Source organism: Cyprinus carpio, chromosome B3, assembly GCF_018340385.1.
Source record: "Cyprinus carpio isolate SPL01 chromosome B3, ASM1834038v1, whole genome shotgun sequence".
NCBI classification, from domain to species: domain Eukaryota; kingdom Metazoa; phylum Chordata; class Actinopteri; order Cypriniformes; family Cyprinidae; genus Cyprinus; species Cyprinus carpio.
This window is the reverse complement of record NC_056599.1, coordinates 15,788,448-15,806,031: the sequence shown is the minus strand read 5'-3', so window position 1 is coordinate 15,806,031 and position 17,584 is coordinate 15,788,448. Positions and strand designations below refer to the sequence as shown.

General features: G+C 37.1%; 1 protein-coding gene across 5 annotated transcripts; it reads left to right on the top strand.

Moving 5' to 3' along the window:
• Positions 1 to 1,558: 1,558 nt before the first annotated feature.
• Positions 1,559 to 17,321, top strand: LOC109073838 (pyridoxal-dependent decarboxylase domain-containing protein 1-like). Of its 5 annotated transcripts, none has more exons than XM_042719878.1 (24): positions 1,559 to 1,842; positions 2,619 to 2,692; positions 2,836 to 2,904; positions 3,075 to 3,149; positions 3,851 to 3,997; positions 4,573 to 4,762; positions 4,906 to 4,974; positions 7,364 to 7,442; positions 7,548 to 7,632; positions 7,767 to 7,815; positions 7,903 to 8,004; positions 8,136 to 8,261; positions 8,361 to 8,411; positions 9,841 to 9,921; positions 10,748 to 10,808; positions 12,760 to 12,830; positions 12,956 to 13,061; positions 13,447 to 13,618; positions 13,886 to 14,004; positions 14,096 to 14,217; positions 14,322 to 14,414; positions 15,405 to 15,501; positions 15,601 to 15,699; positions 15,841 to 17,321. In XM_042719878.1, exons 1-24 carry the CDS (start codon positions 1,822 to 1,824, stop codon positions 16,068 to 16,070), a joined length of 2,388 nt encoding a protein of 795 aa, XP_042575812.1. In that variant the 5' UTR covers positions 1,559 to 1,821; the 3' UTR covers positions 16,071 to 17,321. The 5 variants fall into 5 exon arrangements, with proteins under 5 accessions (XP_042575812.1, XP_042575811.1, XP_042575813.1 ...); XM_042719877.1 differs by having other exon boundaries at positions 1,560 to 1,842; positions 3,848 to 3,997; XM_042719879.1 differs by lacking the exon at positions 9,841 to 9,921 and adding an exon at positions 9,676 to 9,720 and having other exon boundaries at positions 1,560 to 1,842; positions 3,848 to 3,997.
• Positions 17,322 to 17,584: the final 263 nt, after the last annotated feature.

Sequence of the window (17,584 nt, the reverse complement as noted above, 5' to 3'; positions counted from 1 at the left end):
CATTAATCTGCCCGCGCGCTCCTGCGCCTTCAAGGGTGGCGCGCGCTTAAGTCTGATCTGTATGTAATAAAGATCGACCACACACTCAGTAAGACCAGGCACGAGCTTTTATGTTCGTGTGATCAACATTTACTGAGACTTTTAATGCTTACACAATTTTAACACATTTCATCTTTATATGCTCTATAAAAATAATGTTATGTATGTGACATGTTTGTTTGGCACTGAGATGAGCTCATACTATAACTGTAACATGCATAAATTTAATATGCGTAAACTTCCCAAAATATTGTTTCATTTGTCCTATACCACTGGTTCTACGCATATTCCTGGGTTTTGTATATCGTATATCTTTTCAATGTCGAAAAATCAAAACTCGCCTAAACGAATCGGAGAAGTCTATTTCGAACATTTCAGGTTCGTAATAACAAAGTAAATGATTAAAATTATTTGAATAACAGCAGTTCCACATATAAAAATTATTTGTACAAATATTTGACAGTTTCAACCGCAAACGAATCTGATTTGTTTTGGTGAATAGAATAAAAAAAAGTCATGTAGATTATTATTTTTTATTTTGTATTTTTGCATATATTAATTTTTATTTTTAGACTTTCATTCTTATTTACCATGTTTTTATGAGCTCAGTTATGGCAACAACAAACTGAACATGGACACCTTACTTTTATTTAATCATAAAAGGCATGTGATTGACACTTGAGATGTCAGAGACCACGTGATGACGAAAAAGGGGTTTCGAACCAGTTTATTTATTTATTTATTTATTGCATTGACTGGAAATATGCATGGTTGCTGCCTAAAAAATACTGCATAAAAAATAAGGTGAGGATGTACATTTTAAAATACTTCATCTGGTGTACCCTGTTAAAACTCTTTTTCTTAGATTTTGTACTGATGTAGATGTTGTATGTTACTTCTGTGGGACTGAGAAAGAAAATGTTGTGCACTTATTTTTTTAACTGCATTTATAGCTAAATGTTTTGGATAGATCTGGAATGTTTCCTTTGTAAATGCCTAGGCATGAAAGTTTACTTTTCTGAAAAATATGTATTTTTTTTTTTATTTTAATAGACAAAGATTACCACCAAATGTGGCCTTTATTGTTAATCTTTGTTTGATTATGGGGAAATACCATATACATAAACAGAAATGGGCTAAAGGAAACCCCAATTTTTTGTTATTTCAGATATATATGAAAAATTATATTGAGTTATTACTTTGGTTGAAAAACAGCAAAGCAAAACGCACTAGGTCTCTTTGTGAAGCTTTTATGTTATTTATATGATGATCTCATACCTTTTTTTCTATTTATTTATTTACTTATTTATTATTATTATTATTATTTTCTTAATTTTTTTTACCTGTATTTTTATATTATACTGTATATGTTCTATTTCTTTGTTGTAGTTTATATTTGTTCAGTACCTCTATATTATATGTTGGAAATCAATAAAATAAAAAAAAAATAAAAAAAAAATATTTATTTATTCTTGCAACGAACTGTTCGAAGAACCGATTCGGCTCGGACTCCACATCACTTCTCTGCATCGTTACATGTCTTTGCATTGGAGGAGCTCACGAGACTGTCAGGGGGTGTATGTTTAGGCTACGTCAGCGCTGCCAGCGTGGAGCGGCATGACACCAGGAAGTAACACAATTCAATTGACTATACAAATATCGAAGACAGAGGGTACCCGAGGTGGATTTATGTGCTTTTTGGATTTGCTTCCCTAAAATACACAGCACGCGACGACGCTCGGGGGGCACGCAGAGTCCCTGCGACGGGGTTTTCAACATTGCATGGATAAGCCGCCTGTGAAGGTAATGTAGGACAGCTCGTATCATTCCCTGAAGGACTCGCTCATTTGATTAAAGTGCAGGAAGCTCATTCACTGTCATTGCCATCATTTGTATCGAGTATTTGCTGTTAGTGCGTGGAGCTTGATGCTCGCCGTCGTCTTCTGTAAACGTGAAAGAGCCGGTGAAAATTGAAGTGTTAATAGATGCTGGTCTGCAGACCACTTTCATGTGCAAGTTTGAGGCTAAAAAATCAATTGTGTTGCAAAATGAAGTGTTGTGTTAGAGCAGGATGCGCATGAGGACATGACATTAAATTTTCCCTGCCTGTACAAGGTGGACGCACCAGATGAGTGGCAGTGTATTGAAATGAGCCTTGTCATCCGACAGGTTTTCGTCTTTAACACGCCCCACATCCGGAATATCAGGAATTATAAGTGTAGAACTGATAAAGCAGGAATTAAGACAGCGCTGCAGGCTCATTTTACACAAATTAGCACAGTTCACAAATAGAACAGTGTTTATCAAGTCTGCAAATAGTGTTTGTGCTTGTAATGTATAATTATCACAAAAGGACAGAGGCCTAAATGTCTCCTCCTCTCTCATAGTCAGCAAAAATCAAAAACACCCTAAATGTGAACAGTTTTTATATATATTAAAGAATTTAATTTCCTGAGGAATTTTATTTGATGTTACAAGTAATGTTATATACAGCCATTGTCATCAAGTGTGCGAGTTCTCCAGTGTTTCAGTGCAGTGCCCTGCAAGGATAACCATATATATTTACTGTTTAATTGTAGATGATGGACCCTACACTTGCTGAGATGGGAAACCATCTCTCTGATGCCATGAAGATTTTGGAAAGTGGAAAATTGTGAGACTTCACCTTTCATATTTCAATATTTTCAGTAATTGCATTTAAAATGTCAATGCTAAGCCATCTTTATGTTATGTTGACAGTATGTCCATAGTTCAGTTTCACATATAACTAATATAACGCTGTTGGGATGTATTCAGGGAGTCTGAACAGGGCAAAGAGAGAAGAAAGTTGAGTTGGAAAGACTTTCCAGGACCCTTGCAAGGAGAGTGAGTGAGACTCCAATACTGTTTACATTTACACTGTTTCTTGTCTTGCTCTGTAACTCTACCCTGTTCATTTCTAAGGCATTTTGTGGGGTTTAAAGTCAGCGCATATTAGCTATAAAACACTTGAAGGCCTTTCTTATCCTTTTCCTTTTTTTGTATTTTTCTGACAGTGGACAGGACGTTGTCAGCATACTCCAGCTTGTCCAGAACCTGATGCATGGAGATGATGACCAGCAGGGTCATCGGTAGGTCACCGCATGCTCGGTTTGTCATCCTAAAGCCAAGAAATGAACCGCTTACAAATTATAAACAGGTTTATAATATAAATATATTAATACTTTCATTCAACAAGGTCATGGATGCATTAAATTGGTCAAAAGTCAACTTTCTATCCATCAAAGAATCCTAAAGAAAAAATATCCCAGTTTCCACAAAATCTTAATCTGTTTTCAACATTGATATATTTCTCAAGCAGCAGATCAGCATATTAGAATGATTTCTGGAGGATCATGTGACACTGAAGACTGGAGTCTTCTTGATGCTGAAAACATCATAGGAATAAATAACATTTTAAAATGTATTACAATGGAAAGCAGTTCTTTTAAATTTTGGTGATATTTCACAATATTACTGTTTTTACTGTATATTTGCAGGCCTGGTGAGCATTAGACACTTCTTCCAAAAACGTCTTACTAAAAGATTCTTTAGTAAAATAAGATCTGTTTTATATATTACTCGTAGAACAAAATGGAGAAGTCTCTTAAATAAAAGTCTTTTTGAGAAACGCCGTAGGCCTTTTTTACTGATTAACCAAACCTGTGCTGAAATAGTCTTTAGGGTTGGTCTACAAATTGACGTCAAGACCGAACAGCTCCATTATATTGCACTCAGAGCATGTGTAAACCCCTCTGCGTGTGTCATAAAACTATGAACGTCTGTTTAGCAGGATGCAGTATGTCGGAGAGCAGGGACACATGGCTCTATTGGGACACAGTCTGGCTGCATATATTTCTGTCCTGGAACGAGAAAGATTGAGAAAGCTGACCACACGCATCCTGTCGGATACCACTCTCTGGCTCTGCAGGCTTTTCAGGTATTTCGGGGTTTCTCTTCTCCCTGTCATACAAACACTTTTAAGTGATTTAAAGCTATTTATAGAGATGTGTGTCAGAGCATTAATAATAGGCTCCACCTTTGGTTCACCTCAGCAAATGTTATTGGCAGTGTCTTCACTTAAAAAGCTTAGGCGGCAAAACACTGAGCTTTTCATTAGAACAATGACAAGTGGACGGGGGAATCTTTATCTCAGTCTGTTCTTTTCAGTGTGCACCTATTATATTAAATAGGTGCCTTTTCCAATTTTATAAGATGATTTTTGAAGCAAATTACTATATGGTTTAACTTTTTCTACAGGTTTTTTTTTTTAAGGATGCACTGATTTTACAATTTTGGCTGATACCAATAAGCAAATAATTATTTTCATCGAATGTCCGATAAATGGGCAACATTAAAATTCTATAGTATTTTGTCAAAACAATTTAAATAAACACTAAAATAATTTTAAATGTTGCTAACTTTAGACATCATAACGTTATAATAATGGATATCCATTTTGAGTTTTGCTAAAGATTACATTTAAGATATTTCAAAGTTAATTCTTTTTCGTAGATATGAAAATGGCTCAGCATATTATCATGAAGATGATCGTGAGGGGCTGGTGAAGATGTGTCGGCTAGCTATTAATACTCATTATGAGGACTACGCTACAGAGGGCTTTACATTGCTCAGCTCTAAACATCCTGTGATTTACCAAAGTGCTGCATGCAGACCTGGCCTGGGACAACATCTCTGCAGCCAGGTACAGTGTCACCTCCACGTCACATGCCAGTGCAGCAGGATCTGAAGTGTTTCATATTACCTCACTATAGTAAAAAAATGTGTTTGTGTGTAGTGGCTACTGCTTACTTTGATTAGACAACTTTTTTTGTGTTTGTTTTTCAGCTGGGACTGCCTTTGTCAAGTCTTTGTATTGTGCCCTGTAACACCATGTTTGGCTCGTTGCACCAAATGGTAGGAAGTTGTCTTTTGGTAGATACGTTTAGAATATATTTATGTTTTTAAAAGGGGTTTTTCTTGGTCTTACCAAGGCTGCATTTATTTGACCAAAAACACAGTAAAAACAGTGACACTGGTAAATATATCACAAATTAAATGAACTATTTTAATATATTTTAAAATGTAATTGATTCCTATGATTACAAAGCTGAATTTTCAGCAGCCATTACTTTAGTCTTCAGGAGCTATGTTTCCATCACCCTCTTTTTATGTGCATTTTGAAGTATCACATCAGAAACGAGTGATGGAAACGACAAATTTCAAATAAAAAGTTTTTACGCTCGCTTGAGGTGGTTTTTGGCTTGTTTGAAAAAGTGTTAATGCAAATAATGGGAGATGGAAACACATTTGCAGAGTAAATTTCTCCATGCACATCAAAAAAGTCATGTGACTTTGCACTATGGGATGGCAAAACCTGACTAACCAGTGGGGCGATCTTGTTCCACAGCATCTGAAATGTTTTTATGGTCATTTTAAAATGACTAAGCAAAGTCTGTCATCAAAGTATTTCTGTGATTGCCTCCCAGAACTGTTACACGAGGCATCCCAAACAGCAGGCATCCACCTCCGAAAGCAATGACCCCATTTATTTTGTTTTGTCTGCTCGGTCTGAGGCACAAGTCATTTATGAAAATTATTATATTCAGTGGCTTCTCCTACTTTTCTTAGTGATATATAGTGTCGGTTTAACAGAAAGTGATGATTTTGTTCTGTTTGACTCGTTGGATGGGAATGGCAAATATTTTATGCGATGTTTCAGTTTTGCACATAAGTTAAATTCACAACTTTGAATGGAAACCCGGGTAGTGTCACATGATCCTGCAGAAATCATTCTAATATGCTGATTTGACTGTTTTTAAGGTAAATAGACAACATTTGTACTTGGAAATTGATTTTAGCCTAACTGATTTATTTTAAAAAGTATCACCTAAGTGTATTTTTCGAATTTGTCTAGTATTAACCTTAAATGTCTTATATAGACTTATATAGTCTTGTTAATTGTATGACTTTTGTTATTTATTGAGTTTTCACCATGAAGATAGCCTTGCTGCTGACATGATGGTGTTAAAAATGTAATAAATATGTTGGATTGCTGCTCAAACAATTGGTTGCAAAGTTAAAAACAGTTGTGCTACTTAATAATTTTTATTAAAGCTCGTGATAATTCTTTTCAGGACACTTTGATGAGTAGAAAGTTCAAAAGAACAGCATTTATTTAAAATAGAAATCATTTGTATCATTATAAATGCCTTTACTATAACTTTTGATCAATTAAATGAGTCCTTGCTTAATAAAAATATTACTTTATTTAAAAAAAAAATCTTACTGACCCCCCCCATTATATTAAACCAAGTAAAAAATAAATAAGGAATTTGCCGTAGTGCACATGCAAAACACTACAGACAGACACATGTAACACATTAAATTGAAAGACAAATGAAATAGAAACTCTTTGTTCAGAAAAGTGCAAGTAATGAGACCGTATTAAAGGGATACTCCACCCCAAAATGAAAATTTTGTCAATAATCACTTACCCCCATGTCGTTCCAAACCCGTAAAAGCTCTGTTCGTCTTCAGAACACAATTAAAGATATTATGGATGAAAACCTGGAGGCTTGAGACGGTCCCATAGACTGCTAAGTAAATAACAGTGTCAAGGTCCATAAAATATATGAAAGTCGTCGTCAGAATACTCCATCTACCATCAGACGTACAATCTGGGTTGTATGAAGTGATGGGAACACTTTTTGTAAGCGAGAAAACAAAAATAACGACTTTATTCAAAAATTCCTTTGTCAACGGTCTCCTCTGTGTCTCTCCATATCACCGTATGCTCTACTGTTTCATCCGCGCCACAAGAATGCGCTGTTTCTACGTGTGTTTGGCTTTGATTTGAAAAGAAAACAGCACATCCTTGTGGCGGATAATACAGAAGAGCATACACAGCATACAGTGATATGGAGACACAGAGGAGACATTGACAAAGGAATTAAATAAAGTTATTTTTGTTTTCTTCGCTTACAAAAAGTGTTCCCGTCACTTCATATAACCCAAATTGCACGTCTGATGGCAGATGGAGTATTCTGATGACGACTTTCATACTTTTATGGACCTTGACACTGTTATTTACTTCGCAGTCTATGGGTCAGTCACAAGCCTCCAGGTTTTCATCCAAAATATCTTAAATTGTGTTCTGAAGACGAACGGAGCTTTTGCGGGTTTGGAATGACATGGTGGTAAATAATTAGTGACACAATTTATTTTTTTGGGGTGGAGTATCCCTTTGATGCAATTAATAGAAAATGTGTTGAAATGGTGTTTTCACTAAGCTGTCTTTGCACAGGATGTTGCATTGCTTGACAAGCTCATCAGAGATGATCGTGAATCAGGGAAGCTTCCATTGCTGTTGATAGCGAATGCTGGTCAGTTCGCTATTAGACCTTCTTTATTCAAGCAGTATAGTTTTTGCAAGCATTTGTTGGTTGTCAGTTTTGCATGCAATCATTAAAATTCATTGAATCTCTCAGGAACGCCAGGTGCAGGTCACACAGACAAACTCAGTCGTCTGAAAGAGCTCTGCGTTCAGTACAACATGTGGCTCCATGTGGAGGGGTTGGTATTAGCTGGTCCTGTTTTTGTAGTACCACCATTACTTGATTTACTTTTATACATTTAAATAAACAGATTTGATGTTTACAGTTATTATTCATCATAGTTTAAATTGCTTTTCTTTGCCATTCTTTCAGGGTGAACTTGGCAACACTTGTTCTTGGTCAGGTTTCTTCTACTGTCACGGTATGTTGTGTTTTTTTGGCAGAAATACGCACGCATTTATTTCCTGTTGTAAAGTATGTGCTATAATTTTCTTCCTCTCTCTATCAAGCGGCCACCAAGTGTGATAGTATTACTTTAACTCCAGGCCCGTGGTTGGGCCTGCCGGCTGTGCCTGCTGTCACCCTGTACAGACATGAGGATCCGGCCCTGGTAAGTTGGACTGTAATTTTAAACACCAATCATCATATTACAGCACGTCATATGGAAATGCAATCCAAAGATATGACTGTCCTGTGTGCAAAAACCTGATGCTAATTATCCTCCCTGTCGGTTGGGGGCAGTCTCTCGCAGCAGGTCTGACCTCTAGCCAACCAGTGGAGAAGCTTCGGGCTTTGCCTCTCTGGCTGTCCCTTCAGTACCTTGGGCATGATGGGATTTTACAGAGGATTAAGCATGCCTCGCAGCTAGTGAGTACCCTGCCAACTTAATTTAGATAATCCGACACACTGTACTTTAAACACAAGAATTACTCTGACCTTGTTGGGAATTGATCTGTTTCTCTGTAGAGTCAACAGCTGTTGGAGCATTTGAAGACACTGGCTTCAATTAAAACCTCGGTAGGTGAACTTGTCTTCATCCATTTAGCTGAATGTTGGTACACAGTCTTTTAGTGTTACATCACAATCATCACAAAAAAAAAGAATATGAATCAAAATGATTTTGAAGCTACTGTATATCAGTGTTTTCTATGTCCTGAGTTGGTGTTGCTTCCTTCATTTAATAAATGGATAGTTCACCCAAAAATGTCTTTTCTCATCCCAAGTTCACCAAAACAAATAAAAACTGAGAAATGTTACCTCGGCAGTAACTGAAATAAATATGCTTAAATTGACATTTTTCATACTTGCATATAATAAAAATAAACGGGGACTGGAAAGTGATGCTCCTTAAAAGTAGCATAAAAGTGGTCCATTTGATTTGGGACCTATATTCCAAGCCAGAAAATAGTTTTGTGTGAGCAACAGATTGAAATATGACATTATTCAAGTATCAGCTTCCCTCAAATGGCACCACAAAAAATGTTTGGTTGGAGTGTTTGTTACCTCGGCAGTAACTGAAATAAATATTTCACTAATTGAAATAAAAACTGAGAAATGTTACCTCGGCAGTAACTGAAATAAATATGCTTAAATTGAAATAATAATATTACCAAAACTGAAATAAATGTAAATGAATGTTGAATAGAAATATAAAAAAACTAATAAAACAGGCATGTGACACAAACAACACAAAATAAAAGCTAATTTTAAAATACTAATATATATAAAAGAATTGCAGATAAATAATACTAAAATATCACTGCTGTATGGCCTTTGAAGACAAAATAATAACACAAGTTGACTACTTAGATTTTTTTTTTTTTTTTTGTGCTTTATTTTTATTTTGGATTTCGACAGCTAACGTTCTCATTCGCTTTACGTGGGAAAGAACAGCTACAATAAAAATAATGATTTAAAAAAAATCCCCTATTGTGTTCCGCAGACAAAAAGAAAGGTTTGGAGTGACTTGAAGGCAGATCAATAAGGACAATGACCAACTTTACCTTTTTTTTTGGTGAACTATCCCTTTAAAATCTCTATGACATCATCAGCACCCGCCATTTACAACCAGACAGTATCACCGTGTTGAAATATGTCAGCTGAAAATATTAATACATAACACATTTGGTAGCTTAATGACACAACTCTTTGCACTTTATCTGGCAGCTACTTTAAATTTTGTTCTTTTCTATCTGTCAGTGGCCCACTTTTTCCTGTCACTCAGAGCATCTAGGCTAAAACCTAAAAAGCAAACACCTCTGTTCTGTGTCACCACCATTAGGATATCCTTGACAGTGAGGTGTCTCTCATCGAGGCTTTGCGCATGGTAAAGAGCAGAGTGTTCGTCATATGTATGTTGGCGGTGTGCTTTGTGACCGTCAGCACTGTGTGCAGCTCTTATACTGTATACATAGTGTGGTAGTGAGCGTGGGTACCTTGGTTTCAGGATGTGGTGTCTCATTCCCGGGTCCCTCCCATCTCCGGGGGCTCGCTGCGGGACGTGCTGGGCTCTCTTATACTCTCTATTGTAGGTGGGACCAACCCTCTCCCTGCTTGATCCCACTCCTTCTCCCTTTCACTCGCGCTGTTTCTCCACTGTTCCCTCCCTCACCATGTCCACCCATAAGTGCTGGTGCTCAGTTTAAAGGCTTTTATTCATGTAAACGCCTGCCAGTGCTACAGGCATGTGCAAAAACATTTGAGAAATGTCACTTCACAGAGCTTGATGACTTGTTGGGCATCAATGCTGGACCTCGCTTTGGAGCAATGATGCAGCATCATGGGAACTGAGCAGAAAATAAGCGGTGGTGTTCCTGTGTGTAATACTAACACTTGTTTGTTCAAAATAAACTACATCACTGTAACAGGAACCACAGTATAACACCTATTTAATGTTTTTAAAATATTCAAAGTGGTAGAGACACTTGTTGATATTTATATGGCTTCATTTCCTTAATTTATGTCAATGGTAGTTATACATGAAAATGTCCATTAGTCATGAAGGAAGCATTGTTTGATAATTATAATAATGGGCATTTGTCTTGTAATTTAACGACATAAGCTTTTCTTAGTAATAACAAAGGTTCCAGCATCATATAGACATTCCAGCAGCACTAATGCATGACTTTAGGTCATGTGCCACGTTGTTAAGTTTGACCTGTCAAACCAGTAGCCAGCTAGCAAAAAAGCCTCTCCATGACATTGCATCACAACATTTAAATACTAAACCAATTTCGCAATAACATGGTAGTGCTCCCAGCATGACATTAAGGCCTCCTGTAGTGAATGCTCATATGTGTAACAGGTGTTTTGAGACCCCGTCCCCACCCTCTGTGTCTCTCTGATGTTTGTAGGTGGAGGATGAACTGAATTCTCCTGTGGTGGTGTTCAGGTTTTCACAAGACAACAGCGCTCGTAAGTTTCCTTTTCTTGGTTGTATGTGTGTGTTTATGTAAACCATTCAAACTTTTTGGGTAAATTTTTTTTTTTGAAAACACTTATTTAGCAAGGCTGCATTGTCATCCAAGATGATCATGTCTTTCTTTCTTCAGTTGTAAAGAAATAAAGTTTTTTTTTTTTTTTGAGGAAAATATTAAATTTTTCTCCATATTGTGGACTTCAGTGGTGGCCAATGGGTTGAACGGCCAAATAGCAGTTTCGGTGCAGCTAATCCCAGATCCCAGCTGAGGAATAATGGTCTTATCTAGCGAAAAAACTGATCATTTTCTAAAAAAAACTACACAAAAAGTTTACATGCTTTTTAACCACAAATGCTTGTCTTGCACTAGCTCGACCTCACGTGTTACGTAATTATGTTGGAAAGGTCACACGTAATGTAGGTGGAAGTACCAACCCAGTGTTTACAAAGCGAACGTGCAAAGAAAGTCAAACACCCTTTACAAAAAAAATTAAAAAATAAACGGCGTTGTCAGACGATTTTGAAGTTGGAGGAGAACCCTAACCCTAACCACCCTAACTTTTGAACCGGAGTACACAGACGAAGAGCTAACTGTGGTTGACGTTTCACACATGATTACAAAATGTGTCAAGTAGCATATCACAGAGCTAGCAAGAAATGCATTTGTGGATGAAAAGTATCTAAAATGTACTTTTTTTTTTTTAAAGAAAATGCCAGATCGTTTAGATAAGACCCTTATTCCTCGCATAGAGCCCTTTGAAGCTGCATTGACATTGCAATTTTGACCTTCAACCAGCTGGCCACCACTGAAGTCCACGATATGGAGAAAAATTCTGGAATGTTTTCATCAGAAATCTTAATTTCTTTTCGACTGAAGAAAGACAGACATCTTGGATAAATACATAAAAAGCCAGTGTTCAAAACTTTCTTCTTACCTTCGCCCGATTCACAATGGTAAGTTTATAATAATGTTTTCTAATTTGAGTGGTGCTGGTAGGAATTCATTGGAAATTTGAGCATGCCGCTGTGTCATTTTGTCATGTCTGTATACATAAAGAAGTTGTCCCGGCTAGTAGGTTATGGTGTGTTTGGATGCTGCAGATGGCGGATCATTTATAGCCTTTTCTCACAGCAGCTGGAATAATTAATCTTAACATTTTGATGTCGGATTGTAATCCAAAAACGTTTGTTTATGAAACACAAGTGACTAAAATTAGATTTTATTCCAGTTTTAAATGTGCATCTGATTACAGATGGCCTATGTGGGATAACACAAGTTTTGTATTTTAAAGGGAACCAGTTCTAAGGAGGAATAATTTGCTTTTTGGGTTTAAAGAATTTCTATATGAAATTCGAATGGTATGACAATTAGAGATTAGACTGTACAGAAATTGAAATCTACATGTAACACTAATACACACATACATATGCATGCAAGGCTGATGTTGTTAACATTAACAGCTTGAGAACAAAGCATAACAGTAATAATAATTTGCACGGTTTGATGTGATATAGCTAAGTGATCGTTAAATTTAATCACCGTTTGTAGCGCAATTCATTGTAATGCTTTTTTCCTCAGTTGGTCAGAACAGAAGTGTCAGACTTGTTACTTGTTCAGATGACAATATCCGGTGAAAATTCTTATTTGGGTCATACTTCCAAGATGTAGGCTAGAATCTGTGATTATGGGACGGGAGGGCAAGAAGTGAAGAAAATAACGTTAAGAAAATAACTTTCAGGTTTCAAACAGAGATGGCGACAAAGAGGCAAAACTTACAGACTGCAGCTTTAACGTGGCAGCATGTTACAAAAGATTTTGAATAAATACTATTCTTTTTTTAACCTTCTATTCATCAAAGATTTCTGAAAAAATGGGGTTCTACAAAAATGTTATACATGTATATACTAAGAGATATTGACTAAAATCCACAAAACTTTCATTTTCAGCCTCAAGTGGTGGCTCAGTAGAAGGCTATCTTGCGGGGGAAAGAGATATCCTTGATGCCCTTAACAGATGGGTAAATGCTTCTCTTACTCACAATGTATTATGAGAAATAAGCAGGCTGAATTTTGAGCATTAATAGAGTGCCGAGATCATTTCCTTACAAATGAGTCACCCGACTGCTTTGATCTGATTTGACAGTTGGGTGAGCAGTTGGCGCAGCAGGTTCCCCTAAGTGGTGTGGATGTGGTTGAGCTGGAAGATGAGGGCACTTGTGTTCGCTTCAGCCCCCTCATGACCGCTGCGGGTAAGACATTTGGGAGAATGCTAACACAGTGTTCAGGCCTAAGCCATACTGACTTAAGAAATGGAGGCATACATGATAGAGCTAATTATAAATTTAAGAAATCCTATATTAAATAGGTGCAAGGAAGAAATTGGCTAGATAGATTTCTGAAATTCTGTTTAAATATTTTTCCCAAATAAATAAATAAATAGAGAGAGAGAGAGGATTGAGAAAAATAATTCAGCAAAAATAGGGGATTGAGTGGACTATCCTCTGTCCTTAGTTCTTCAGTGCGCAAAGATATAAAAGTATCACTGATTTTATGACTTGTCAGTTGTATTGCATTGATGAGACCCAATTCCTGTTAACATGTTCATGCTAACAGTGGTGTTATGTGTGTGTGTAGCTCTTGGCACTCAGGAGAATGACGTGGCTGCACTGGTGGAGAAGCTGGGAGAGATGATTCCAGTGCTGAGCTGCACCCTGCGCTTCAGACAGGACTTCAAGGACGAGGTTCTACAACAAGCTTCTCTCTCGTACATTGAGGACCAGAGCTGGCCTGGTCTTGGAGGTGTGAGGTGAGACCCTGGAGTCAAACCTGCATCAGTTTACAGCAAATTTTACATTACATTCATGCATTTGATGGATGCTTTTGTCCAAAGTGCATTTGAAGTATACATGTGGTCAGTTTTGTGCTCTTTGGAAATCGAAAACGTGACCTATTCTACCAGCTGAGTGACCCTGATATCCTCCATTCCTCTCTCTCTCGAAGAAGGAAACTCGCATTGTTGTTAGTTTCCACAGTGTTAAACAGGTTCTTTTTGTTGTTTGTTTGTTTTTTAAAAGTATGAGGCCAGAACCACAGACCTGGATGAAGACAAGAGACAATACAGGGTGGAGAGGATCAACAGTGACTTGCTTAAGAAGCTGATGGAGCTGGATACTGACCTGTACTTCTCTGATGGTATATTTCTGATGGTCTTATGATTGACAATTGTAGAATTGGTGTAATTCACATGAACTCAGTGACCTCAAAACTTCTGTCTTGTGTGCAGGTCCTGAGTTTTGTGAGGAGAAAAACTGCATATTCATTGGTATGGCAACAGAAGACCTGGATGTGGCAGAGTTGGTGGAAACTATAGTGTCTATCGGAAGAGACATTGAGGAAAGTGGAAAGGTTTGCACTGACTTCTGTTTTGGACAGGTGTTTAATAATTGAAGCAGAAAATGAAAATCAGAAACATAAGGAGATATAATGCATCTGTGTATGTCTGTGGCTAGTTGTTTGAGAACATGACGGAGGTTGTGAGAAGAGGCATACAGGAAGCTGAGCAGCAGCTTCAGAAAGCAAATGAAGAGAAACTTATGGAGGAGGTGAGTGAATATGTCTAGGTGGACAGTGGGGTCCAAAAGTCTGAGATCACAAGATCTCACTCAAACCTTTAAAATAAACCAAAGAAACCTTATGGCATAAAGTGGTCAAGATTTATTTAAAGGGTTCATGAACTGCCATTGTTTTTTATTTGGTACTCTGAGGTACACTTATGTTATCAAGATTTTAACATCAAAAAATTTAGAAGTAATAGGCTATTTTCTTTCTTTTTAAGTTAAGTGAGTTCTTAACCCCCTCATCAGAACTCTCCGTCTGAATAGCCGTGTTGGATTATAAACTCGGACGTAAACGCCCTCTGCTAACATACGTGGTAAAAAAAAACAAAAAAAATACAAATCACTCACTTACCTAATCTTGATATCAAAAAAAAATAAACATCAAAAACACTTTCCTAACATTGCAATCAGAAGGAAGGCAATGGAAAGACTGTTTTTCCACAGTGCGGCACTGCACAGTGTCTTGTTGTTTTCAGAGCATCTTTATCGTTTGGTTTCTGCGTAGACCTGTGCATTCGCTTCTCGTTATTCACACTACATGTGCAAATCAGTGGGCGGGGCTAAACAGGCAGCGATGTAGAAGCAGGCGTTGATGATCTTCTGCGGAGGCAGTACTTATCCACACTATTACATCAGGAGAACATTCAACAAGCTGTCATTTTGGTAGATTGGCTTCAATATAAGCTGTTGTTAGAGTAATGAGAACATTTTTAGTTCTGAAACTTACAGGATGTTTTTATAGTACAATGACCTTTATGTCAAAAGATCAAGGGAAGTTTGGTTTCACAGTTCATGACCCGTTTCACTTGATTTATTTTAATGTGTGATATTTTGCATGTGACTCATGTGCAATCATGATCAAGACAATCCAAATACTAAAACACTCAGAAATGTATTTTCTGTTTCAACAGTGCTGGTTATATAATTTTAATGAATAATTTTCTGATGAAATCATTAAAAAATGTTACTTTTCAGGGTGTGCTTCGACAGATCCCTCTGGTGGGCTCTGTGCTCAACTGGTTCTCCCCAGTTCAGGCCTCGGTCAAAGGAAGAACTTTCAACCTAGCTGAAGGTATAGATGTTTTAAAGTTTGAAATGCACTAATATGTCAAATAAATATCAGTTTAATTATAGTTTTCGGGTTTTTATAGCATCTATTTTACCTCCATAGGTTGCCTGGACAGCACCGAGCCTGTTTATTCTGTAAAAGCACAGATGATTAAAGAAGCTTCCCTTGATTCCCCCAAGTCTGTCACCAAACGGTTTCCAGGTAACATTAACATCTTGAGCTAAGATCAGTGTGACACTAATTACACCTAATTACTTTGTGTCCACAAAATTATTAAATCACATTTGGTCTTACACTGATGTTTACAGAGCTCTCAGGTTAATCAAACCATTTGATTCACAGGCCAGAAACTCTTCCGGCGGCACGGAGCGGGCTCAGACTCTGTCAGTGATACCAGCTCTGTCAGCCAGCTCGAAGAATCGTTCAGGGAAACGGCACACGTGCAGGCCATTGATGCCGAGGAGGCAGAGGTTCCTCAGGAGCATCATGTCCACATAGTGGCGGAAATGGCTTTGTCAGACCAGCGTGTACCTGAGGGACAAGAGACCGAGAGTGTAGACACCCTTAGATAAGACACCTCCTAAAGGGATGTCCCAAAGGTTGGCTTTGTCTCACGGAGGAATATGCACCCGTGACCTTGATGCCTTGAGCAAACCACTCTTGAAATTAAGGAAAGAAGCAGCTTTAAATGTAAATAACAAAACACTGGAATCTCATGGAAATAATGTCTGAATATACGTCCCTTTTTCTTCTCGTAATCAGTTGCACATTTTTAAGGTTTCGGTTAATCATATATTATAGGGTTCTTTATGTGCACTGCCAGTATATCCTTCCATAATGGCTGACACAGCCGTCACGCTTTGGTTTTGGACGCTTATCTTTGTCATCTATATGGGCCTGTCTGACAGGTTTTTCTGATCCATTTCCACACATTATTTACACAACGAAAGGGCTATTGTGGCCTTACCGTCATGTACATTAATGTCAAAATGTCTTGTTTGCCAAAAGCTGGTCTAGCTTTATGTACTCTCCACAGGCAGGCGTGTGAGAAGGAAGGTTGATGCTTGAAGACTCATGCAGCTGTTTCTAATCGAACGATAGCCTTATTGCACTTTCATGTACAGAATGTCACAGTTTAATCAGAACAGCAGAATATTTATTTATTCCATAAATAATTCTCATGGAGGACATTAGGCTATTTAGAATTAAGTAACATTTGCTATACGTCTAGAATAAGTTCAAATTAAACCGATATCCATCCAGCACTTTTGGCTTTACCAATAGTGAAATTATCATATACTGTTCTCACTGTGAAGAATGTTTCAGAGATGTCTCTTTTGAGTAATTGTTACGTTTTTGGAAGTGTATGAAGGCTAAATATAATGTACTGAAATGAAGATCCTTATTTGTTGTTTACACCAATATTAATTGTTTTAGCACATACAAAAAAAAAAAAAAAGCTTTGCTACTGGGAAATGATGTAGTTTCATTTAGCATATGAATATTGTGTGAATTATTCATGAGAAGTAAATTCACCTCAGCTAGAACACATCCATCCATATTTTGGGGGGCATATGGTGCTCTTTTTGTAACTGTGCTTCCTTACTGAATAATGTAATTGTAGATCTGCTCATCTTTTCAAAATGATTCTGTCTTAACTGGTGCAATAAATCATTGTTTTTTCTTTTTCTTTGGGGGAGATAAGTGCTGACTTGAAATGTTGTGTCAAAAGTAAGAATAGAGTGTTTTTTTTTAATTACAATTTTATTTTACAATGAGCAGTTATGTAAATGACAATAAAGAAAATGGTTCTAAAACAAAAATAAGAACTTTGAGTTTTTTCCCCCCAAAACTCTCCTGAACTTTTAAATAATCTAAGCAGTTAGTTAAAACCGGGTGCTTTATCACATCATTAAAAGACTAAAAAAATAATAAACACTAAAAAAAATTTAAACCACACAAAAATTTTTAGCTGTACACATTTTATAGTTGCGTTGAACGGAAATAGGCTCTTTATTAGTTTTAAAAGAGGTCAGCAAACGATCGGGATCATCCATAATGCGGAAATGTAGTTTATTATCGACAC

Coding starts and splice junctions, on each gene's coding strand:
- LOC109073838 (XM_042719877.1), top strand. CDS start 1,822: ATGGATAAGCCGCCTGTGAAG. Junction 3,150..3,847: donor GATGACCAGCAGGGTCATCG/GTAGGTCACCGC, acceptor ACGTCTGTTTAG/CAGGATGCAGTATGTCGGAG. Junction 4,763..4,905: donor GACAACATCTCTGCAGCCAG/GTACAGTGTCAC, acceptor TTTGTTTTTCAG/CTGGGACTGCCTTTGTCAAG.